The sequence below is a fragment of the Mustela nivalis genome (assembly GCF_964662115.1).
Source record: "Mustela nivalis genome assembly, chromosome: X".
NCBI lineage: Eukaryota > Metazoa > Chordata > Mammalia > Carnivora > Mustelidae > Mustela > Mustela nivalis.
The window spans coordinates 114,457,841-114,483,060 of NC_139040.1; the positions used below are offsets into that span (position 1 = coordinate 114,457,841).

Here is a 25,220-nt window from a genome sequence, read left to right on the forward strand (position 1 = left end):
TTATGGCAGGAAGGCTTTTTTTTTTGATATTTCACAAATATGGACTCATTTAGTTTCTCTTTATTTTTAATTCGGTGTAAAACACTTTCCTAAGGACAATAGTGTAGCCTGATTTGGGTAGAATTGTTCATTGATTTCATCATTTTGTTTTACCCTAAACTCTTTCACATAGTTTATTTTTTCATTTTGTGTTCTTTTTTTTTTTTTTTTTTGGACAAGAATATCCTCAAAAGTATTGTCAGTTTTCATAGACCTTTTTAATTTTTTAAAAGATTTTATTTATTTAGCACAAGCAGGGGCAGGGGGAGGGACAGAAGGAAGAGGAGAAGCAGGTTCCTCTCTAAGCAGGGAGCCCGATGTGGGGCTTGATCCCAGGACCCTGGGATCATGACTGAGCCAAAGGCAGATGCTTAACTGAATGAGCAACCCAAGCACCCCAGACCGCTTTTAAAAAAAATACGTTTCAGATTTTTATCTCTTAACCGAAAAGAATCAGATTAAAAGATTTTGTTTTTAATGAAGAATGTTTTCATGTGGAAATTACTGCAGAAAAGGTTGACTGAAGATCAAAGAACCAGTGTAACATTTGGAGGAAAAATATATAATTATGCCTCATTTCCTATAAATAGGAGAATATCTAATTTTAAATGACATTTACTGTAAAAATGTCCCCACATGCGCTTATTTTCCGCAGTGATAGATATAAAAATGGTCTCCTATAATAACTTTGGAAACTGCTGCACATTTTAATGTATAGATTATATGACCGATAAGTTATATAATAGCTAAAATGCAATAATTAAGGCTTTAGGTTTATTTGTACAGTTTTTGATACTGAATAATTTTGTGTATGTTATCATCAAAACCCATCTGACCTTGATATTAAAAGGAAACTTCTTGTGTGAGAATGTTTTGATATTATTAAAGCAGCAGACTTGGTTTATGGCTCTGTATTTGCTGTGTTTAGAGACTGTACCTACTCATGGGATAGCTGAAAAGATTGTGGTGTTTCAAAAATCATCCTCACGCTCTAAACCTTTGGTTTCTCTGTTACTGCTCTTTTCAGAGGCTGGTCCTAGTGACACTAAGTCTTAACATCAGTCCATTGGGTGGCTGCCAAAAGAAAGAACTGCATAAACTTTCGATTGTTGATTCTGCCTTCTCCATGTAGTTGTTTCCCAGAATTTCCAGTTGTGGTACATTATTCTTTTCTCTGTGTTTCTCCAGTCCTTTGTCGGTTAGTGCACTCATCACAAGTGGTGTAATTATTTGTCCACTTTTTTAGATGGCGGAGGCAGCAACCACATCTGACTGTCTTTGAAGTCTGTTTTCATTGTTCCATTAAAGAGTTGCTTTGATGTTGTCCTTTGTGTGGCTTATAGGGCCATTAACTGAGGTAGGGAAATGGAGAAAAACAGGGTTTGGGAGAAAGGAAATTCATTATGAGGTAGCATTTGAAACACTTAGTGAAGAAGTCTATGGGGAGTTCCATGTGCAAGCCTGAGGCTTAGGAGAGGCTGGGGTTGGGAATTCATATTTGGGCATAAGTGGCATATGATCGAAGTCAAAGACTTAGATTCAAATGAAATTGCTCCAGAGTGAGAAGGGGAGAGGGTGAAGGACTGCTCTGACTCACCAGCTTTCAAGAAATGGTCAGAGAAAGATAAGGCCCAAAAGGAAAGGGAAAGAATGCCCTACAAAGCATGTACAATGGAGCTAGAGTAGAATCTTGGCAACTAAAGCAAGAGAGAGTATGAAGATGGTAGAGGGGTCACCAGTTTTGGGGTGCAGCCAGGATGCCAGATGACCATTGGAGTTTAGTAACTGGGAAGCCATTGGTTGCCTTCAGAAGAATGATTTTAGGTACGTTGAGTAGCGAGGGGGGAGGGAATGAAGTAGAGAAAGCAAGTATGAGTCTATTTTTCTTTTCTTTTTTTTTAAATAATTAATTAATTAATTAATTAGAGAGCAAGAGAACACAAGCAGGGAAAGTGGTAGAGGGAGAGGGAGAAGCAGGCTCCCTGCTGAGCAAGGATTTCCCCATGTGGGGCTTGATCCCAGGACCGTGGGATCATGACTTGAGCCGAAGGCAGATGATTAACTGACTGAGCCATCTAGGCTCCCCAAGAGTCTATTATTCTAACTTTGTGTTGAAATCTCACATACAGGGGCACCTGGGTGGCTCAGTGGGTTAAAGCCTCTGCCTTCCGCTTGGGTCATGGTCCCAGGGTCCTGGGATCGAGCCCCACTTCGGGCTCTCTGCTCTGCGGGGAGCCTGCTTCCTCCTCTCTCTCTCTGCCTGCCTCTCTGCCTACTTGTGATCTCTGTCTGTCAAATAAATAAATAAAATCTTTAAAAAAAAAAGAAGAAATCTCACATACAGAAAAATACACGGATAACAAGTAAATTTTTACAAACTGACCATACTAGCATATCTAGTACTCTAGAACCCCTCATGGTCCTGGTCATTTCCCAGCTTGCAAAGCGTATCCACTATTCTTTTTTTTTTTTTTTGGCCTGAAATTATTTTATTATTATTATTGAAGTATAGTTGACATATAGCGTTTTATTAGTTTCAGGTGTACAACATTGATTCAGCGATTCTATACATTACTCACTGCTCACTGTAATAAATGTAGTTACTATCTGTCACCATACATTATATAATATTATTGGCAATATTGCCTATGTTGTATTTTTCATCTCTATGACTTGTTTTATAGCAGAAGTTTGTACTTCTTAATCCCCTTTATCTTTTTTAAAATTAACATATAATGTATTATTTGTTTCAGGGGTATAAGCCTGTGATTCATCAGTCTTACGTGACAAACAACACTCACTACAACACATATTCTCCCCAGTGTCCATGCCCCAGCCACCCCTTGCTTCCACCCATTCCCCTCCAGCAACCTTCTGTTTTGTGAGATGAAGTGTCTCTTATGGTTTCTCTCTTTAGTTGCGTCTTATTTCATTTTTTCCTCTTTCCCTATGATCTTCTGCCTTGTTTCTCAAATTCTGCATATCAGTGAGATCATATAATAATTGTCTTTCTCTGATTGACTTAATTCACTTAGCATAATAACCTCTAGTTCCATCCACATCATTGCAAATGGCAAGATTTCTTTTTTTTTTAAGACTTCATTTATTTATTTATTTATTTATTTATTTGACAGAGAGATCACAAGTAGGCAGAGAGGCAGGCAGAGAGAGAGAGGGGGGAAACAGGCTCCCTGCCAAGCAGAGAGCCCGATGTGGGGCTTGATCCCTGGACTCCGGAATCATGACCCGAGCTGAAGGCAGCGGCTTTAACCCACTGAGCCACCCAGGCACCCCAAGATTCATTTTTTGATGGCTGCATAATATTCCATTGTATATAGATATACACCACGACTTTATCCGTTCATCTGTTGTTGGACATCTGGGCTCTTCCCATACTTTGGCTATTGTAGACATTGCTGCTATAAACATTGGAGTGCAGGTGCCCTTTTGGATCACTACATTTGTTTTTTTTGGGTACATACCCAAGAGTGCAATTGCTGTGTCATAGGGCAGCTCTATTTACAGTTTTTTGAGGAATCTGCATACTGTTTTGCAGAGTGGCTGCACCAGCTTGCATTCCCACCAGCCGTGTAGGAGGGTTCCCTTTTCTCCACATCCTTGCCAACATCTTGTTAATTTTAGCCATTCTGACTGATGTGAGGTGGTATCTCATTGTGGTTTTGATTTGTACCTCTCTGATGCCAAGTGATGTCAAACACTTTTTCATGTTTCTGTTGGCCATCTGGATGTCTTCTTTGCAGAAATATCTGTTGATGTCTTCTGCCCATTGTTTGGATTATTTGTTTTTTGGGTGTTGAGTTTGATAAGTTTTTTCTTTTTTAAAGATTTTATTTATTTATTTAGAGAGATCACAAGTAGGCAGAGTGGCAAGGAGAGGTGGGGAGGGGAGCAGGCTCCCTGCTGAGCAGAGAGCCCAGTGCAAGCCTTGATAGCAGGACCCTGGGATCATGACCTGAGCCAAAAGCAAAGGCTTAACCCACTGAGCCACCCAGGCACCCTTGATAAATTCTTTATAGATTTTGGATACTAGCCCTTTATCTGATATGCCATTTATAAATATCTTCTCCATTCTGTCAGTTCTCTTTTGGTTTTGTCGACTGTTTCCTTTGCTGTGCAAGAGGTTTTTGTCTTGATGAAGTCCTAGTAGTTCATTTTGCCTTTGTTTCCCTTGCCTTTGGAGATGTGTCTAGCAAGAAGTTGCTGTGGCTGAGTTGAAGAGGTTGCTGCCTGTGTTCTTCTCAAGGATTATGATGGATTCCTGTCTCACATTGGGTCTTTCATCCATTTTGAGTTTATTTTTGTGTATGGTTTAAGGAAATGGTCCAGTTTCATTCTTTTGCATGTGGCTGTCCAAATTTATCAACACCATTTATTGAAGAGACTGTCTTCTTTCCATTGGATATTCTTCCCTGCTTTGTTGAAGATTAGTTGGCCGTAGAGTTTAGGGTCCATTTCTGAGTTCTCTGTTCTGTTCCATTGATCTACGTGTCTGTTTTTGTGCTAGTACCATACTGTCTTAATAAGTACAGCTTTGTAATAGAGCTTAAAGTCCGGAATTGTGATGCCACCAGCTTTGGTTTTCTTTTTCAACATTCCTTTGGCTCTTAGGGGTCTTTTCTAGCTCCATACAAATTTTAGGATTATTTGTTCTAGTTCTGTAAAAAGTTGATGGTATTTTTTTTTTTAAAGATTTTATTTATTTATCCGACAGAGAGAGGGATCACAAGTAGGCAGAGAGGCAGGCAGAGAGAGAGAGGAGGAAGCAGGCTCCCTGCTGAGCAGAGAGCCCGATGCGGGACTCGATCCCAACACCTTGAGATCATGACCTGAGCCAAAGGCAGCGGCTTAACCCACTGAGCCACCCAGGCGCCCCAAAAGTTGATGGTATTTTGATAGGAATTGTGTTGAATGTGTACATTGCTCTAGGTAGCATAGTCATTTTCACAATATTTGTTCTTCCAATCCATGAGCATGGAACATTTTTCCATTTCTTTATGTCTTCCTCAATTTCTTTAATGAATATTCTATAATTTTCTGAGTATAGACCTTTTGCCTCTTTGGTTAGATTTATTCCTAGGTGTCTTATGGTTTTGGGTACAATTGTAAATGCGATTGACTCCTTAATTTCTCTCCTCTGTCTCATTGTTGGTGTATAGAAATGCAGCTGATTCCTGTGCACTGATTTTATATCCTGCCACACTGTTGAATTCCTGTATGAGTTCTAGCAGTTTTGTGGTGGCATGTTTTGGGTTTAAGGTATCATATCATCTGCAGAGAGTGAGAGTTTGATGACTTCTTTGCCAATTCGGATGCCTTTTATTTCTTTTTGTTGTCTGATTGCTGAGGCTAGGACTTCTAGTACTATGTTGAATAGCAGTGGAAATAGTGGACATCTCTGCCGTGTTCCCGACCTTAGGGAAAAAGCTCTCAGTGTTTCCCCATTGAGAATGATATTCGCTGTGAGTTTTTCATAGATGGCTTTGATGGTACTATGAGGTATGTACCCTCTATCCCTACACTCTGAAGAGTTTTGATCAAGAAACGATGCTGTACTTTGCCAAATGACTTTTCTGCATCTGTTGAGAGGATCATATGGTTCTTGTTTTTTCTTTTATTAATGTAATGTATTACATTGATTGATTTGTGGATGTTGAACCAACCTTGCAGCCCAGGAATAAATCCTATGTGGTTGAGGTGAATAATGTTCTGTTGGATCCTATTGGCCAGTATCTTGTTGAGAATTTTTACATGCATATTCATCAGGGATACTGGTCTTTTTGGTGGGGTCTTTCTCTGATTTTGGATAAAGGTAATGCTGGCTTCATAGAAGGAGTTTGGAAGTTTTCCTTCCATTTCTATTTTTTGGAACAGTTTCAGAAGACTAGGTATTAATTCTTCTTTAAATGTTTGGTAGAATTCCCTTGGGAAGCCATCCAGCCCTGGAGGTGTGTTTGTTGGTAGTCTTTTAATTACTGCTTCAATTTCCTTGTTTGTTATGGGTCTGTTCAGGTTTCTATTCCTTCCTATTTCAATTTGGTAGTTTATAGGTATCTAGGAATGCATCCATTTCTTCCAGATTGCCTAATTTGTTGGTATATAGTTGCTCATAATTTCTTATAATTGTTTGTACTTCTTCAGTTTTGGTTATAATCACTCCTCTTTTTCATGATATTATTTAGGTCCTTTCTCTTTTCTGTTTGATAAGTCTGGCCTATTATTTATCAATCATTAATTCTTTCAAAGAACCAGCTCCGAGTTGTGTTGATTTGTTCTACTGTTCTTTTGGTTTCTATTTCACTGATTTCTGTTCTGATCTTTATTATTTCTCTTCTCCTGCTTGGTTTAGGTTTTATTTGCTATTCTTCCTCTAGCTCCTTTAGGTGTAGGGTTAGGTTGTGTATTTGGGACCATTCTTGTTTCTTGAGAAAGGCTTGTAGTGCTGTATACTTCCTTCTTGGGACTGCCTTTGCTGTATCCCAAAATTTTTCAACAGTTGTGTTTTCATTTTCATTTGTTTCCATGAATTTTTAAAATTCTTCTTTAATTTCCTGGTTGACCCATTCATTCTTTAGTAGGATGCTCTTTAGTCTCCATGTATTTGGGTTCCTTCCAACTTTCCTTTTGTGATTGAGTTCCAGTTTCAAAGCATTATGGTCCGAAAATAGGCAGGGAATGATCCCAATCTTTTGGTACCAGTTGAGACCTTATTTGTGACCCAAGATGTGATCTATTCTATTCCGTGTGCGCTAGAGAAGAATGTGTATTGTTTTGCTTTGGGATGGAATGTTCTGAATATATCTGTGAAGTCCATGTGATCCAGTGTGTCATTCAAAGGCCTTATTTTCTTGTTAATCTTTTGCTTAGATGATCTGTCCATTGCAGTAAGGGGGCTGTTAAAGTCCCCTGCTATTATTGTATTGTATTGTATTGTATATTGTTGATGTGTTTCTTTGATTTTGTTGTTAATTGGCTTATATAATTAGCTGCTCCCATGTTAAGGGCATAAATATTTACGATTGTTAGATCTTCTTGCTGGATAGACCCTTTAATTATAATAGAGTGTTCTTCCTCATCTCTTATTACAGTCTTTGGTCTAAAATCTAATTTGTCTGATGTAAGGATTGCCACCCCAGCTTTCTTTGATGTCCATTAGCATGGTAAATGGTTTTCCACCCCCTCACTTTCAATTTGGAGGTGTCTTTGGGTCTAAAACGAGTATCTTGCAGATGGCATATTGATGGGTCTTTTTTTTTTTTTTTAAATCTAATCTGATACCCTGTGTCTTTTGGTTGGGGGCATTTAGCGCATTTACATTCAGGGTAACTATTGAAAGGTATGAATTTGGTGCCATTGTTTTGCCTGTAAGATGACTATTATGTATATTGTCTCTATTCCTTTCTGGTCTGTGTTACTTTTTGCTCTCTCTTTGCTTAGAGGACTCCTTTCAGTATTTCTTGCAGGGCTCCATACGTCCTACCTTCCAGAAAGTGATCCTTTTTCTATTCGTAGAGTTGCAGCTATTCTTTTCTTTGATCTTGGGTTAAGTTGGCAGGTGTTCAGAATGGTTTCATAACTATCTAGCTGAATTCCTGGGACCAGAAGAAATTAAGGTCTCCTGCTCCTCTGCCATCATGGACTCTACTCCTCTTTTTAAAAATATATTATTTATTTAGGTAATCTCTACACCCAGCATAGAGCTCGAACTCACAGCTCCATGATCAAGAGTCACATGCCCTTCCAACTGAGCCAGCTGGGTGCTCCATGGATATCCAATATTCTCCATCCTAACCATAGTCTATTTTTAAAGTAAATTTGTCAGTGAAGAAAGATAGAAGGATGGGTGATAGACTGAGAATTAGGGGTGGAGGGTATTGATTGTGTTGTGTTTGGTGGAAAGATTTTTATTGAATGTAAATAAATCCAGTAACTTAACTTCTTTAGTCGCTGGCCAGTCACTGTTTATTTTTAAGTTTAGGACAATTTTCATTTCATGCTTTCAGATGTTTTTAAAAAGTATGTACATTTGAGTGTTTATACAAACCTAAGTTGAATAACTGTTCCCCAAGCATCTGCTTGTGGAATAGTGGTTTTCTAAATTTGGCTGATTGTGGGAATAAATTCTTGCCCCCCCCTTAGATTTACTGAATCAGATACCATGGGAAAATGTGTTGGGATCTCTGCTCCTAAAAAAAAAAAAGAACCTTCCCCAGGTGATTCTGAAACCTCTTCTGTATGCAGGCTCACAACGTCAGGCTTACATTTTGTCCAAAAGGAAACTGACATGTATTTTAAATGAAAGGCCTAATAAGATCATAGTTCTTTAATTTAGGGAGAAAAAAAGTGTCACCCTTCTTGAAGGTGGGAGAGACTATATACTGGATTCTCCATAAAGTTTAAAAAGAAAGCAGGTTGTCAGGGTTTGAACCCTACCATTTATGAGCATGCTTGAGTAATTCTGAAAATGGCTTATTTAGCTCGAGATTTTTATTTGTCTTTAAGACAGTTTTACTGGGACACAATCAGAAAGTGATCACGGAGTTACAGAGTCTGGGACAGTGTTTATTTGCAAAACAAGGACAGGTTAACCTTCTGGGTACCCATTATGAGCTGAGTGTTTATGACCTCACCAGATCCATATCTTGGCTAACTGTGTCCAAGATCTCCTTTGCTGCTGGAGCTGAAGGCTAAACTCAATCTCAAGCCCACGTGTTTTTTCTTTTTAATTTATTTTTTAAATTGTGACCTGAGCCTTTTTGAGTAAACTCATTAGCTTCCTGGAAACTCTGTAAGGGCAAGGACCATATCTCCCTATATGTTGTGGCATATTTTGCACTGTGCCTGACGTGGAGTAGGTGTACAACAAATTTATTTTTGCAATAAAATCATAGTTGACCTCTTCTAATTATTATATTGTTTGTAACCCTGCTTTCCCAGCCAGATTTGTTTTGCTCTCATCAGTCCTTGATGACCTTCACTGAAGAGAGTAAGAAGCAGAAATCCTTAAAGATGGTTGTGGTCTATGCCATTTATGGCACTTCTTGTTAGGCCCGTCCAACCACCTGCAAATCCTAGAGCTCAGTTTCTAATGTTGATGAAAACCCTTTATGGGTTATGTAAAAACAAATGTTGAAAGATGAAGAATCCAAATGTTTAAGTTGGAGAATATACCTTAATAAGGGAGAGTTTAAGATATGTTTCTGGGGAATAGAATCAGACAGAAAGAAAGAAGGATTAGCCACATGAGCTAGGAAACTTGCTGGTACTCCCCTTGAGGTTTGCAAGGCTAAGTGTCACCAACTTACCTTTGTCTGAGTCAGATTTTAGTTTTCCCTGTGACTGAGGTCTCTTGCAGCTGTATTTAAAACCTCAGACCAGTCACCACACTGAGGTCCTTAGTTTGAAATCACCACACTGGGGTCCTTACTTAGAGACCCCAACTGTCTGAGTTCCAGGGGAGGCATCTAGTACATTTCAAGGATACATTCCAGAGGATAGGCTGGATCTAAAGCAACAAAGCTGTTGAATCTAGTTATTCTGTACCTGTAGCTTAGAGCTCATTGAAGATGCAGTTCTTAACAGAGTGGGCTTGACTTTGGTCTATAACAAGCCAAACTTATCAAATCTGAACTAGAGCATGTCTAATCCGCTCTTGGAAGGTGCTTTTTTTATTTTTTATTTTTTATTTTTTATAAACATATATTTTTATCCCCAGGGGTACAGGTCTGTGAATCACCAGGTTTACACACTTCACAGCACTCACCAAAGCACATACTGGAAGGTGCTTTTGTACCCATTTTCTGAGCCAAGCCATCTGTCCTGGGTAGAGAGTAAACCTTGCAAACAAAGATTCTCAAGTACTATCTCTTGGGACAGTAAGGCCAGGGGTATGCACAGCCTAGAGGTTTCAGCTTCTCATCAGAAAAGGTCCAGAAAAGGCCCCAGGAGGTGTTTTCAGTCTGGTTGTACCATAATGGATCGAGACCCCTCCTGGAGAGAGGATGCCTCTGTGCTCTAGTCTCACACAAGGCAACCCAACAGAAGTGTCCGTTGGAGAAAAGATGATAAAGCCAGAGCTGAAGTGATTTAGTGATCCAGATCCTGGAAGTTGGTTAAATCTTTCTTCAAGTCCTCTCACTTCCAGATTAGTGGGGTTTTTTTCTTCCTGGAGGAGACAGGAGATTGAAAAATGTTCTTCTTTGACTCCTCTTTTGCTCTCTCACTTTCATGGGGTGATCTCTGCCCATTTAAATAGCCTTTCTCTTCTTAAATTCTTATATCAAATGGGTTGGCCTGAATACTCAGTATGAGCTCTCACAAGTTACGTTAAATACTTGGTAGGGGCCCTGCCTCCAGAACCCCCATTTGTGATAACACGTGGTCTGGCTGAGGCAGGATGCGGTAGTCACTCCCAAGAGGAGCCCCATTTGATGCCAAAAAGGAAAGGGAACCACCCAGGATGTTGGGTAGTGCACGAGTGTCAGGCTGGTCTGCCTGTGGACCTGGTACTGAGGCTCCTTGTGTGGATTGCTGTTGCAAAGGTCAGTAGCACCTGGTTTGGTACCACGGTCAGATTCCTTAGAAATCCCCCCTGGCCTCCAGATTCCACTCATTTCAGCATGGTCTTGGTGCAGTTTAGGCATGCATGGAATTTTTGAGATACGGTTTATGTACAGTGAGATGCACAGTTGTTAGGTTGTACAGATCTTACAGTTAAGAGTTTTAACACATGTAGATACGCCTTCTGTAACCCATACCCCAGTTGAGGCATGGATCATTTCTATCATCCCAGAAAGTTCCCTGCTGCCCTTTCTCAGTAAGTCCATCCCCTCCCCACGCTTCACTCTCCCTCCCCTAGGCATGACTTTTCTGATTTCTATCACTGTGTATTAGATCCGAGGCCCTGGATTTTTAAAGACATACCGATTTGCTTGAAGTGTGGATGGTGAGAGATGTCAGAAAACATTCTTTTGAGCCATGCCTGGGAGGGGTGCTACTGGCATCCAGTGGGTAGATGCCAAGGATGTCAGGAAGCATCTAGTGCTCAAGACAGCGCTCACATCAAACAGTGATCCAGGCCAAAGTGTTAATATTGCTGAGGTTGAGAAACCCTGAAGTAAATTATGTGCTCTTGGCAGAGAGAACTGTGGCCCTAGGGAGTGTTAATCTGTAGTTCTCCCAAGTCTTCTGGGGTGAGGGTTATTTTTTCCTGGTTGTTGTTGAGAGCCTTCGGGAAGCTGAAAGGGCAGCTGCAGGAGGAACCTTTCTTGGGTGCTCCCGCCCTCGAGGGCACAGTTCTTGCTGTGGGATGGGAGGGGCCATGGCTTTGGAGGGGGCGGAAGACTGACTGGAGAAGAGGGAGAAAACAACTTGAGCAATAAAGGACCAGGCTTTACTTAATACTGAAATTAGAGAAGTGGATGAAAGGGAAAAATAAAAGTAATCAAGAGTCCAATAAAATGTTACACTTAAAAAGTGAGTAAATTGAGGTTAAAAAGATCAAAGGGAGTAAAAATAATCACTGAGAACAGAAGAAGTAGAAATCTGCATTAAAACAACAGAAGGCTACAAGGTGAAAAACAAAATATGTGAGAAATAGATTGGATTAAGGATTGAAAGCAGGAATTGAGAATTTAAAAGGTCAGCATAAGGCATTATGTCAAGGAAGGATGAACGTAGGGGCGCCCGGGTGGCTCAGTCAGTTAAGCGTCTGTCTTTGGCTCAGGTTGAGATCCCGGAGTCCTGGAATCTAGCCTGGCATCGGGCTCCCTGCTCGGCAGTGAATCTGTTTCTCTCTGCCCCTCTGCCTGTTTGTGTGCTCTCTCTCTCTCTCTTGCTCTCTCTCTCTTTCTCTTCCTCTCTGTCACTCTCAAATAAATAAAATCTTTAAAAAAGAATGATGAAGTAGAGGACAGTATGAACCCCAAATGCATGGGGGCTGCGGTGCTGGATGGGGAGTGGGAAAGGGTGAGGCACCAGCTCTTGGGCTCAAAGTCCAGAGTAAGGCTAGCTGGCTCAGGGGGAAAGTCCCCAGTTCAAGGCAGTGTTGTCGGTAGGTTGTGGACAGACCCAGGGGGCAGAGAGCACTGAGTTGGCACCTCCAGATACCAGCAGCCTAATAGGCCTCTCTCCTGGGGTGCCAGGAGGGACCACACCGACTGTCAGCAGTAGCTGGTTAAGCTTTACTCTGGAAACAAAAGAAATTTGTAGCAATATTGCCTTGAAATTAAGTCCTTTCAAGGTGAACATTACTATTTCAGGTTATGTTAATTATTTTTAAATCAGTTAAAGTCATAGCCACTCCTCTAAATAGCCTCCAGCTCTTTATTTGCTTCCGAAGTAGGAATTTCTTTTTTTGTGTGTAACCCCAGGCGCACATTTCAACAGACATTTTGTTATGTTTTATTTAGCACGGTATGTTTTATGAGTATTGTGGAATAGCCTAGTCTTTCACAATAGCCTAGTCTTGCAGATCTCAGTAATATGATTTCCATGATGCTGAAGCATGCCTACAGAGTTAGAACAGGTCAGCCACTTATTTATTTTCCACCTCTCCTCCATCCATCCATGCGGGCAGTGAACAGTTACTGCTGCACATTTCTTTTGTGCTAGGCACAGGCAGGGGCAGTAGGGAGACAGAGTAAGACATGGCAGTGTCGCGAAAGGTCTTCCGATCTGTTAGGGAGAACTTGATAGACGTAAATAAATGGATAAATAAGAAAAGAAAAGAAAAATGCAGTATAACTCCCTGCTCTGAGGCAGCTGTACAGCAAGACAAAGCAAGGATAGGACATTCCAGGTAGAGGAAGCAGCATAGGTAAACCCAGGAAGCTGGGCAACAGCAGGGGAGAAATCGAGGGAGTTGGTGTGTTGTGGGGAAGGCAGACGCCAGGTGAAAGAAGGTGGTTGCGGTCGCATCATAATGGGCCTTGCTTGGCCGGCAGAAAAGTCTGCATAAAAGATAATAAATAAGGAAGGATCTCAAACTAAGGCTAGAAGATAATCAATTTGCAGTATGGAAAGATCATTCTTTTACATTGTAGTGGTTCGAGTCATCAGAGGGCCAGGTGAGCTGTTAGAATGCTGCTGGAAACAATCCAAGAAAGAAAAGAGGGCTCAAGGGAAGATTGTAGAGCAGGAGATTAAGTGGAGAGAGTGAGCGGAGGTTGCTGAACAGTCAGAGTTAACAGGACTTGCTGACTGCTAGGCCGGGGTAGTGTGAACGCGACCTCAGTTTCTGACCGGGTTGCCTGGTTGGGTAGTGGCACCACACCTGTGAGGAAGTAGAGGAAGAAGGGACAGGTCTGGGGTCGAGATGCTAGCTGGTCACGTGCCGCGTAAGGTAAGGGGTTACGATAGAAAATAAAGCCTTCTGGGGGCACCTGGGTGGCTCAGGGGGTTAAACCTCTGCCTTTGGCTCAGGTCATGATCCCAGGGTCCTGGGATCCAGCCCCACATCGGGCTCTCTGCTCAGCAGGGAGCCTCCTTCCCCCTCCCCCTCTGCCTGCCTCTGCCTACTTGTGATCTCTTTCTCTCTCTGTCAAATAAATAAATAATCTAAAAAAAAAAAAAAGAAAAGAAAGCCTTCTGACTTGATTCTATAGCACACACCCACCCATCAGGCCAAGTGTGGACTTGGAGGCACAAGACAAGATCGCCATGAGTTGATTTTGGACATGGCTTGCCAAAAAATACAAATGTCCAGGAGTCATTGGATAAGTGAGTCGGGAGCTCTGGGCTGGGACTACATTCGCGTTGCAGCCCTGGGTGTGAGTGACCCAGTGAGGGTGGGCAAGGCACGAAAAGATACTGAGCTGGGGAACTTAGTTTGGAGGAGACCAGCTCTGAATGGGAATGGAAAGAGAAAGCTTGTGAAAATTTGGTTATTAGAATTACGGAAATAATCTTCACTCTCTTCAGTGAATCACTAGTTGAGATCATTTTGAAACCTCTTCCACTGTTGGTGGGGGGAGGGTGTTTGTATGTGTGTGAGAGAGATCGAGACTCTTACAGTTTTAAAATCATTCCATAACATTTCTCTGTTATTTTTAAAAGCATGCACACGTGTCTGTGTACGTATCTTTTGACAGGCTAAGTAGAAAAACTTAGGAACTACTGTCTTGGAAATTAAGGTGAAGATGACCTGAAATTTTAAGTTTGTGAGTACATGTTTCTTCAAGTTTCCATAAAATTTCAGGAACACATCTGTTTCTCATAAAGCGCAGGAAGCCTTCTAGGGCAGAAGTCGCTGAAGTTATAAATGTGCTCACATTATGCACGTTCAGTTTATTGCATCGAAGAAGGCTTTAAGATTGCTCCTGTGTTTCAGGTAATCCAGAGGGCCGTGGGGCCGGCCAGCCTGAGTCTGCTCACCTTCAAAGTCTATGCGTCACCTAAAAAGGACTCACCTCACAAAGCTTCTGTGAAGGTTAATGAGGTAACATGCCGTTCATGTTGTATATTTTGAACATCTGCTTTAGTTACTATACAAAGTCTACAAATTGTACATCAGGAGATAGGACAGTTTAGAAGACACTTCCAAGTAGAAAGTGGATTTCCCTACAGTTTTTCTTCATGGGAAGCTACTAAAGGGTAGCTTTTTCAACAAACTTTAATGAATGATAGTTAGCTAAGGGCATAATTAAGGAATATTTCCTAGATTTTTTTTGTGGGGAATCTGCTTGTCACTTCTAAGTGACCCGCCTCATCCAAGACTGCTTTCTTTTTCAGTGTGGTTTTTTTTTTTTTTGAAGATTTTATTTATTTAACAGAGCGAGCACAAACCCGGGGAGTGGCAGGCAGAGGGAGAGGGAGAAGTGGGCTCCTGGCTGAGCAGGAAGCCCAATGCAGGGCTCTGTCCCAGGACCTGGGATCATGACTTGAGCCAAAGGCAGACACTTAACCAACTGAGCCACCTAGGCACCCCTCCAAGACTGCTTTTAAGCCAGGAAAACATTTGCATTTTTCCCTCTCTAAGAAATTAAAGATCTGGGTTCATTCTTCTTGGGCACATTAGAGGCTCATAAGTAGATGCTTAATAAATACTAAATAAATAAAAGAAGAAATCTTCTTTCCATTGTTTACCTTCTTTTTTGTATATACTTCCCACCGATTATTTTGGATATTTGCTCTCTGTTGATTTTAGAGTAAAATGATGTAAAGATCTGCCTTCAGTCATGAACCAGGTTATTTGAATGGTGTTTTCAAAAAGCTAATTAATTTATCTTTTGCCCTTTATACTCTTTCTCAGGCCTTGGGACTGTGGTGTTTTTTGAGGGTGAAGAAGGCAGCCAGTAATGACTATGAGCAGTTTTTCCTCTGGGTGGGGAACAAACTTGCTCTCCTGCTTGGATTAGCACCAGACTGATCATTTGAACTCAGTTTTTTTTTTTTTTACATCTCCTCCCCACTTTAGAGTAATAGAATCCTTTTCCCATACAGTATGTAAGGTGAAATACCAAATGCCAGGATAGAAAATGGATAAGGGGGGGTGTGTTGCTTTGTCTGCTACCACTGGAGTGGGAGGAGGAGAGGGCACTTGAGAGTCCTGTCTTCTTGGCCTTGTTCTTACTGATAAATCAGGTTCAAAGATCCTCTGGAGTAAGTTTCGGGGGGGATGAAACCCTTACAGTCACAGCAGTTCCTGAATTATTAGAAAGAGTGATGCTTAACAGTTTGATGATTGATGACATTATCTCGTGACTGTTTGTGCTTTTTAATTTCTTTTTGTTTTGTTTTTTTTTTTCATGTATGCAGCTTTCACTCTACTCCGTTCCCGAGGGTCAGTCTAAATATGTGGAAGAGCCAAGGACCCCACTTGAGGAAAGCATTTCACATCTCCGACATTATTGCGAGCCGTATACAAGTTGGTGTCAGGTACAGCTGTTCTGAAAGTGGAGTGACACATTTCTGTTTGGAGTCCAGAGTGAAAAGTCTCTATTGGCTGCATGTTTTCAGAAAAAGGCACAACAGAGGTCTCCAACTTCAGAGGGCCTGACTTAACGGTGTTCATCAGTGCCCTCTCTGAGGGGAGTCGAGAACCCTAGCTTCCTGGTGGTGGCTTTTGCCATCGTTGCAGGGAGAATGGCCCTCCTGCCAGGCAGCGTGTGGCACCTTGACTGGAGAGTGGACTGGTCACTGTCTTGTTGGTCGCAGCTAGGAAGCCATCATTGTCTCCCAGGGGAGGATATGGGGCTGGAACTCTAGTAGAAGGAAGAGGATATAATGTAAGCATTTATATAAAAATTGGGAAGTTTTTCTCCCCCTCCAGAAAGTGTACACACCAGAGCCATTGTAACAGGAATGGCTACAGAACATTCTGAATGCTCTAATAGGTGACCAAAGAGCTACATACGCAGATGGGCTTCTCTCCCCGCTCAGGTTTTAGATCAGCCTCTTGTGATTATGTTCATGGAAGCATTTCTGCAATTTTTAACATCTGAAATGGAAGATTACAATCTACAGAATGCTCTTGTGGGCTTTGATCTATCAAGTGTTTGCCATACTTGGTCTGGACTTTGAAAATTGATAGCAGATTAGTACAGAGTATGTAGATGTGTGATATGGTCTAGCTCTACTTTGCTCGAGATTTACAGACAGAATTTTCATCCAGAGCTTGTCTTAATGTTTTCATTTCCACTCTCTCTGCCAGTGCTGAACTTCTTTTTTATCAATTTAGAAGAAAACAGTAAGCATAGACTCTGTCAGCAATATAAATTAGGCCAGTATACATAAGTATCGTAATCATATTATTGAGTTATGAATATCTAAAGACTTACATAATGTGTTGTAAAAAGCTTAGACTTTATTCTCTTGTACTAGAAGATTTTTTAAGCTATCTGCTGATTAAGATAAGGTCCACAAATTTGTGCAAATATTTTTCTATCATGTAGGCATTGACTGAGGTTATTTTGTACGCTTTTTTTTTTTTTTTGGTTATAAAAGTACTTTGTCTCTTAATCTTTCAACCTCAGATTGCTTTTTGTTTTTTACTTTTTCATCTGTGCATGATGCTCAGTGTAGCAAAATACCTCTCTAAATGACAGAATAATTATCAACATGTTTATTTGTACTGCTTCTAAATAAAAAAGCCATTTGGTGATTACAATGGCTTTATTTTTCTTCAGGATGATGCCTTCTTCAATAGAAATATTTCTAATTCCTGGCTCCTTTTTCAGGCCAGTGATTTCTAGCCCCTTTCTTTAAGAATTAATTTAATTTTTCTTTATAGTAAGAAGATTATGCTAACAAAAGAAATAGGTCATCACTGTAGCCATTTATATGTAGTTTTTCTTTTTTTATGGGCATAAAATACCAATAATGAATTTTAATGAAGCAGTATTCAGTTTTTAAATTTTTTTATGTCCTCCCCTAAATTCAGTGTTTATTGTTTAAGGGCATTTAATAATATTAGGATAACTTGTTCTGACTTCGACCAAATTAAACAAAACAAATCCTTTTCCAAGTGGCAACTGGTTCTGATACCTTCTGATGCCCATATGTCTCTTTTTCTAACTTTGTTTTAGACTTCTTTTTAAAAAGATTTTTTTTTATTTATGCGAGAGATAGCGAGCGCATGATTGGAAGGGGGCAGAGGGAGAGGGAGAAGCAGGCTTCCCGCTGAACAGGGAGCCCCACACAGGACTTGATCCCGGGATCATGACCTGAGTTGAAGGCAGATGCTTAACTGACTGAGCCACCCAGGTGCCCCATTGTAGACTTCTTGAGGTGGAATACGTTCTAGCTAGTCCATTGTTTTCTTTAGGTTATATGATGTTCATGTACAAAGCCATTTTATTTTTGTTGTTGTTAAGAGAATGTTAGTACTTCCTTTGTTCCAGGATTAGGCTAAGTGTCTCTCAAAACTTGGATATAGACTCCTTTGTCCCATTCAAGATGGTCATTCCTGCTTCAGAAGGGCAGTTTTTAGATACAGACTCTAAAATCATGACATATCAGGAAATAGACTTAATATGAAAGAGATTGCGTCTCACAGGGAGGGGTTTGCACTTCAGTTATCAAGGAGATTGATTTTTGTCCATTCTCTTGAATTTAACAGAAAAAAAAAAAGGCTGGGTTGTTGAAATCACTCTGCTTGGAATGTTTGCTTCCTGTGACAATACTAAACTGCTCTGCTGAGCAATTTGCAGTGAAGGGGAAATTACACAAGAGAAAAAGAACACAGAAAAACCCAGATAGACAATATATCCCTTTGTCCAAAAAGTGTTAATAACATGATAATTTATACGGTAAAGACAAATATATTTCTTGTTACTTTCTAATCAGCCTATCCTTCTCATTCATTTTCTTTTCACCTTTTTAGGAAACGTACTCCCAAACTAAGCCCAAGATGCAGAGCTTGGTTCAATGGGGGTTAGGTAAGTTGATCTTTAATTGGGCATAATCAGTTTCTTCATTAACATTGGATTCTTTAACCAGGATACCGTGGATGGGATCCAGGAGATCTGGGAATTCCTTGAAATTGAATGCAGAATATTAGAACTATGTGGATTTTTCTGGAAAGAAGTTCTCTTGTATTCATCAGATTTCAGAGTACTAGTGTCCCCCAACATTTGGGAAGTCTGTTCAAGATCATTGGGATTGCTGGGCTAACAAGTTCAGATACACTGGATGTTTCTTCCTAAAATCTAATTCCAGGTGCAGTGTCATCGACTGACACTAACCCCCACTAACTCATCAGTAGGTTTTCGGAATCAGGATAGCTTATCTGTATGGCTGTTAATACACGTTACAGAAATTTAGAGGCTGGAAGAAACTGGGCTGGTGTGCCTAGGAAAGGCCTTACTGCATGGAGTAGTGTTCTTAGATTTTTCTCATTGGGTTTTTATTGTCCTTGATTGTTTTCCATATCCACTTATCCTATACACTCGTAAACTGGGTTCACAGTCTATATTCTGACTCATCTCCTTCAGACACTGGTGAATTAATGGACATTGAGCATGTTTCATTCCCTTTGCTGGGCATCTCAGCAAAGAAAAACTCCTATTTTTACAAGCGTTTGCTTCCATGACTGAATAAAACAAACACGAATATAGTTTATTTCCTTCCAGAGATCATCAGGTATTGATGGGCTGATACAGGATATTAACACCCGTGAATAATATGTATGTTAATAAGTAACATCTTCGTTTTATTAATTTCATCAGCACTTACTTAGTTTTTATTACATGCCAGGAACTAGTCTGAATGTTTTAAAATATTAATTTATGTATAATCTTCATAACCCTGATAGATAGGTGCTTTTATTACCTTCATGTTTTAATCTGAGGAAACTCAAAAACTCCGGATCTCTTGTCATGAAGGGCTTTGCATTGTTACCTATCACTTCCCGTCGATTCACAGCAATAGGCATTATTAGCAACCTAAGTCTTGTTTGTCTTCTCTTGGACTGGTTACTGCAAAAGCTCTTAAGAAACATTCCATTATGAGTTGCGCTGTTGTCTGCCAAGGCGGTCCGTCCATTTCCCGGCAGTCCTAGCCAGGACACCGTACCAGGAGCCAGGCTGGGGCTTCACTGCAGCCTTTTAGCGTACCTTCTTTCCCATTTCTCTGTGATTTACCCACTTCAGCTCAGCTCACCAAGGCCATCTGGGTGGCCTCCTATCAAGTGTTCTGTGTGCACGTCTCGAATTGAAAACACTGCACCGGTTGGCAAAAATAAAGGGAAGTAGAAAATTGCTTCAGATGACCCAGACAAAGAGTTGGAAAGTGAAAACTAAGTTAAAGGCAGAATAAGTCAAAGGCCAGCCAGGAATTCGTGCAAACACCACAAGCCCTATAGTAGTGTTTAAAATGATCACCATATTTCCCAAACAGCCAGGAAAAGGAAAACTAGCCTGTGTCTATTCTTTTCTGGGGGAGAGAATTACCGAGCATTCCAGTCAGTTTGGTTCCGCAGACATTTGTGAAGTCAGCCTCATGGCAGGCATGGACAGTCACAGCTGATTCAGATAACGGTCACGACCACTGAAGGCCATGTAATACATTTTCAACAGTAGTGCAAATCCAGAGAAAGTCACAGGCCACCTTTTTTTCTTTTTCTTTTTTTAAAGATTTTATTTATTATTTATGTGACAGACAGAGATCACAAGTAGGCAGAGAGGCAGGCAGGGAGAGAGGGGGAAGCAGGCTCCCTGCTGAGCAGAGAGCCCGATGTGGGGCTCGATCCCAGGACCCTGGGATCATGACCTGAGCCGAAAGCAGAGGCTTTAACCCACTGAGCCACCCAGGTGCCCCTCACAGGCCACTTTTGAAGGTACAGAGGAAGGAGATGAGTTTAATAGGGTTTGCAGGGCGGGGAAAAGTCAGGGAAGGATTTCTGAGTTGAATCTTAGAGTAGAGTCAGCCACACCAAGACATGGGGGTGGAACTTAGGCATCATTCCACACGGAGGGCACAGCATGATCAGGGCTTGGAGGAGTGACTCGGTGTTTCCTGAGCCGGAAACTGGAAGCACATAGAGAGTGCTGAAGATGGGGTTGAGACAGACATGAAGGGTTTTGAAGTTAACAGCCTCTCTGAAACCCATTTTTTAATTCATTTGGTATCCGTCAGCACCTAGCAGTGCTTTCGGTAAACAGCTGTTGGATGAACATCGACTGTTTCCGCTGAGGGAAAATAACATAGAAGTCCAACCAGTGAACCATTCAGGAGCATATGTTCTCCTTGAGGAGGCATACAATACACACGTGAGTAATTACACACAGCGTGGTCTATAGGATTGCATACCAAATGATGGTACCGAGAATAAATATGATGGGACTTTAGTGGAGAGAGAGGCGTGGGCTGAGGAGTCTAGGAAAGGTTTTTCCGAGAGGGTTAGGAATGCAGATGGCTCTTACTTGGTGGGATTGGCTCAGTGGATGGGAGAGGAGTCATCATTCCGATGAGGTCATAAGGCATGCTCAGGCAGGGTACCTAGGCTCACGTGCTGCATTTCTTTGTGTTTATCTCTCACCAGTGACTATTTCCCTCAAATATGTGCACTAAAAGTTTCCTACATTGTTCAGATTGATTCTCTTCTTGATTTCAAATCATGAATTCAGATGGCAAAGGATACGTTTTTCCCTAAGCCTCATGTATTTGGTTCCTGAGTTTCAGAGAGCAAGCAGCAGAGCTTCAGGATAGCGGCAGATCTCTCCAAATCTATTCTGTCTCTGTGTCTGGAAGACAAGGAATCCCTATATTGGTATTTCTCCCCCTGTGCATAGTTAACTCAGATCTGTTGCATTCAGGAGTATGAAGGTGGTCTAACATGACTTTCCTGTCAGTAGGTCATCAAACCAGAAGTGTTTGAAAATTGGCTACTTGCTATGTGAATAATAAAGCATATTTATCACCTAAAAAGAATGTGTTTAAAAAAAGCATATTAGCATAAAGCAAAGAACACACTATTTGAGAAGTGTTTGATACTATATGTACTAGTTATGTGTAAGATTTTTTTGGTTTGTTTCTTAATGGGCAATTTATAGAACAGTTTCCTGGTCTGATTCTGTTGCAGGCAGCTATGACTATCTCCAAAATGCACCTCCTGGATTTTTTCCAAGACTTGGTGTTATCGGTTTTGCTGGCATTGTTGGACTTCTTTTGGCTAGAGGTAGGTGCACTTTTATGGGTTTTTTTTTTAAAACCGCTCATAAGGGGGCACCTGGGTGGCTCAGTGGGTTAAGCCGCTGCCTTCGGCTCTGGTCATGATCTCAGAGTCCTGGGATCGAGTCCCGCATCGGGCTCTCTGCTCAGCAGAGAGCCTGCTTTCCTCTCTCTCTCTGCCTGCCTCTCCATCTACTTGTGATTTCTCTGTCAAATAAATAAATAAAATCTTTAAAAAAAAAAAACCGCTCATAAGGAAGAGATAAGATAGATACTCGGTTCTTTCTTTTTATTTGCCAGTTGTCAGAATAATGAGTTGGTTCCTAACATATGACTTTCTTAATATATAATTGATAAGGTTGTTTTCTCCAGTGTGTTTGATTTTAGACATACATAGAAATTATAAAAATATGAAATGGAAGAAATTATATACCCCTGGTTGAAAGGATAATATAGTTATGTCCTTTATAGGCACATTTACTTGATCAAATTTCCATCTTTCTTTGTTACAGAAAGAGTGAATTTTTGTTAACCACAAGTCTGTTACACCTGAGACTCTGTTTCTATTGTTTTTCACTATTGAAATCAGGCTATTAATCACAGTAAATAGAACAGTGATTTTGTAGGGATTTTATGAATTTCTTGATGTGTCTGTCATAGCTTCAGTTACCAGTGATGATACAAAAAATTTGAAAACACTTAAAAGCTAATAAATGTCACCTGAAATGTGTTACTACACTATACTGCTGGATTCCAAACATTCATAGGAAATAAAGGATGACAAGGTACTTCACTATAATGAGATCAGTTTGTTATAAACTACTGAGGTTTCACTGATTATAAAATTCAGACTTTACAAAAATTCCTAAAATGGAGAGTTTATGAACCCTGCAATCAGACCCTCATAAAAGATTAACTATTGTGACTCCTTCGGTACCCATTCCTCCAATTTTAAAAAGCTTTTTCTGTACATGCCTTATCTATTATTTTAGTCTGGAGGCAGGTGGCACTGGTGCCCCTCCCTCAGCCTGTGGAACAAACTCCTATCATAGTTTCTGTGCCCTCCTCCCATCCTGTGCAGAATATATAAGAATTAAAGTTAGAGTTCATTTTTACTAACCAGCTGCGAAAGTTGAACCAACTACCCGCCCCACCACCCCGCCGCGAACATTTTCCCCCTCCTTTCTGTAAAGCTGTCCAAAAAAGCATTCCTGTGTTACTTAGATAGCGTTTGAAATTTATAAAGATCTCAGGGCCAGGCTGTTGGAATCTTGGCTACTGCTAGGGAGCCAGGAATGTGGAATCAAGTGAGATTAGCTCTCCCCCGCCCCCGCCACCCCCATGGTGAGAGCATGGCCCTAAAGCATGATTCCTGTGCTGTGCTGTCTAGTGTTTATCCCCCTGCATGACCACTGGGTGACCATCCTAAGGAGAACTGGGGACTTTGCTCTCCCGGGCAAAACAGCAGCAGCAGGACACACACTCCTGCGGGTTCTAGTCCTCCATTTTTGCTTGCTGGTTTATCTTTTCCTCTCTCCTTTTCCTTTTCCCAGGAGGGCTCAGTAGCATTAAAATAATGTAAAACCCCAATTCTTTTTCAAGAAAGAACACATGGGGGCACCTGGTTGGCTCAGTGGGTTAAGCCTCCAGCTCTTGGTTTCCCCTCAGGTCCTGGTCTCCTGGGTTGTGAGATCAAGGCCTGCGTCAGGCTCCGTGCTCAGTGGGAGTCTGTTTGGATATTCCCTCCCTCTGCCCTTCCCCTCCTTGCTCTCACGCGCTTTCTCTGTCTCTGAAATAAATATATAAATCTTAAAAAAAAACTATATGGGCACACACACATTCGTGCACAAATATTCAATAACGGGTCTTTTCCTCGGGGCTGGGGTAGAAAGGCGTGCAGTGAACAATGTCAGGTGATCACTGAATAAGATGGGCGGGACGGCGAGCATATCTAGTGGGGGTCTGGAGTGCTTTGCACCCCCCTCCAGGCACAGAGTTTCTTTTCTTTTCTTTTTTTTTTTTTGGTTTAACGTCTACAAATTTTTATTTTTTAATAAAAATTGTATGTTTTTAAGGTGTATGACATGATGTTTTGATATACATATATGTATACATATGCATAGTGAAATGAATACTCTGGTCAAGCTATTTAACATGCCTTCTATCATAGTTACCTTTTTTTTTTTTAAGATGAAAGCACCAATAATCTCTCTTAGTAAGTCTCCAGGACTCAGTATTGTTAGCCATGGCCATCATGCTCTACATTACTCTCTAGACTTACTCATTCTGCATAACTGCGACTTTGTACCCTGTAACCAGCATCTCTCCATCTCTACCCCACCTCTTCCGGTAGCCACACTTCTACTGTCTGCTTCTATGCATTTGACTCTTTTAGATTCCAGATTGTCAGTGAGATTGTGCAGGTTTTGTTTGGCTTATTTCACATAGTATAATGTCCTCTGCGTTCATCCATGTTATTACAGGTGGCAGGGTCTCCTTTTTCAAAGCCGAATAATATTCCATTCATATAGGTATCACAATTTCTTTACTTCCTCATCCCTTGACGCTTAGGTTGTTTCCATGTCTTGGCTCTTGTGACTAATGCTGCAGTGAACACGAACGTGCAGGTATCTGTTTGAGATACTGGCTTCATTTCCTTTGGGTATATACCCAGAAGAGGGATTGCTGGGTCATAAGGTAGAGTTTCTTGAGCATAAATGCTAAGGTAGTGCTCCTCATTTGATGAGAATGGCCATGACTGGTGGTGACAAGAGACACCTCTCTAGGAGGTGAGTGGGTGATCATTCCGAGGATGTGGACTCAGCCAGGTCACTCAAGGGTGGCAGGTGGTCGTTGCCCACTATCATTGGCTTCTGGTGGCTCCTCCCCCACATCCTTCCTCAAGTTTTGGAGCCCCCAGCTCATTGAGTGAACCATTAGGAGCTGGAGGCCCAAGAGCTGCTGCTTACCAGTTTTTTGCGAATGACTCAGAAATGGCTGGTTGTCAGGTGTGCTATCCTTTACTTGGTCCTCACCTATATGAGCTCCAAGTGTATAGGTGGGACCCCAGGGATAAAAACATTGTGTTCTAGAATAATTGTATCCTTTCAATCAAGGCAGTAAGACAAGAAGAGAAACATGAAATTATTACGAGTCTAGATGATAACATTTGTTTTGTCTCCTATGGCCCTAGTTCCATCTTTGGAGATATGTCTGTTTAGAGTTTAAAACCAGTAAACAGCACTTAGGTTATTTTGTGTGTTACTAACATACATTGCCCTAGCGTCTATCCATGGCCCACGTGAAGAGCCCTGCGCCTCTTGGCAGGCACTCTCTAGGTCCAATTTCATTTCTAGAGGTGTCTCCTGTTCCACCCTCTATTGGTTTTCTGAACCTTATTCTCAGGCTTCCCTGGTTCTCCGTGCTGCTCCCTCTCCTGCCATTCCCCTTTGCCTAGGGCTCTACCTGCGGCACAAGGGTGTAAGAGCAGCTGTCTTCAGGGATCTTAAACAGGCCAGCTTCAGTCAGTCGTCACTGACAAAATCCAAAGTCAG

General features: G+C 41.2%; 1 protein-coding gene across 10 annotated transcripts in view; it reads left to right on the top strand.

Moving 5' to 3' along the window:
• APOO (apolipoprotein O) overlaps positions 1-25,220 on the top strand; it is a 61,009-nt gene that overhangs the window by 14,009 nt on the left and 21,780 nt on the right. For 6 of the 10 annotated variants that reach the window (XR_014307334.1, XR_014307335.1, XM_082718279.1 and 3 more), the window contains 4 exons: positions 14,387-14,494; positions 15,814-15,933; positions 18,380-18,434; positions 21,578-21,673. Coding sequence is in view for 7 of the 10 variants with exons in the window: in XM_082718279.1 (XP_082574405.1) it covers positions 14,387-14,494; positions 15,814-15,933; positions 18,380-18,434; positions 21,578-21,673 (379 nt within the window). In the remaining 3 variants the exon portion in view is untranslated. Of the gene's footprint in view, positions 1-13,233; positions 13,400-14,011; positions 14,130-14,386; positions 14,495-15,813; positions 15,934-18,379; positions 18,435-21,577; positions 21,674-25,220 lie in introns of those variants that run through there. The other 4 variants (XR_014307336.1, XM_082718273.1, XM_082718278.1 and 1 more) reach the window with 3 other exon arrangements.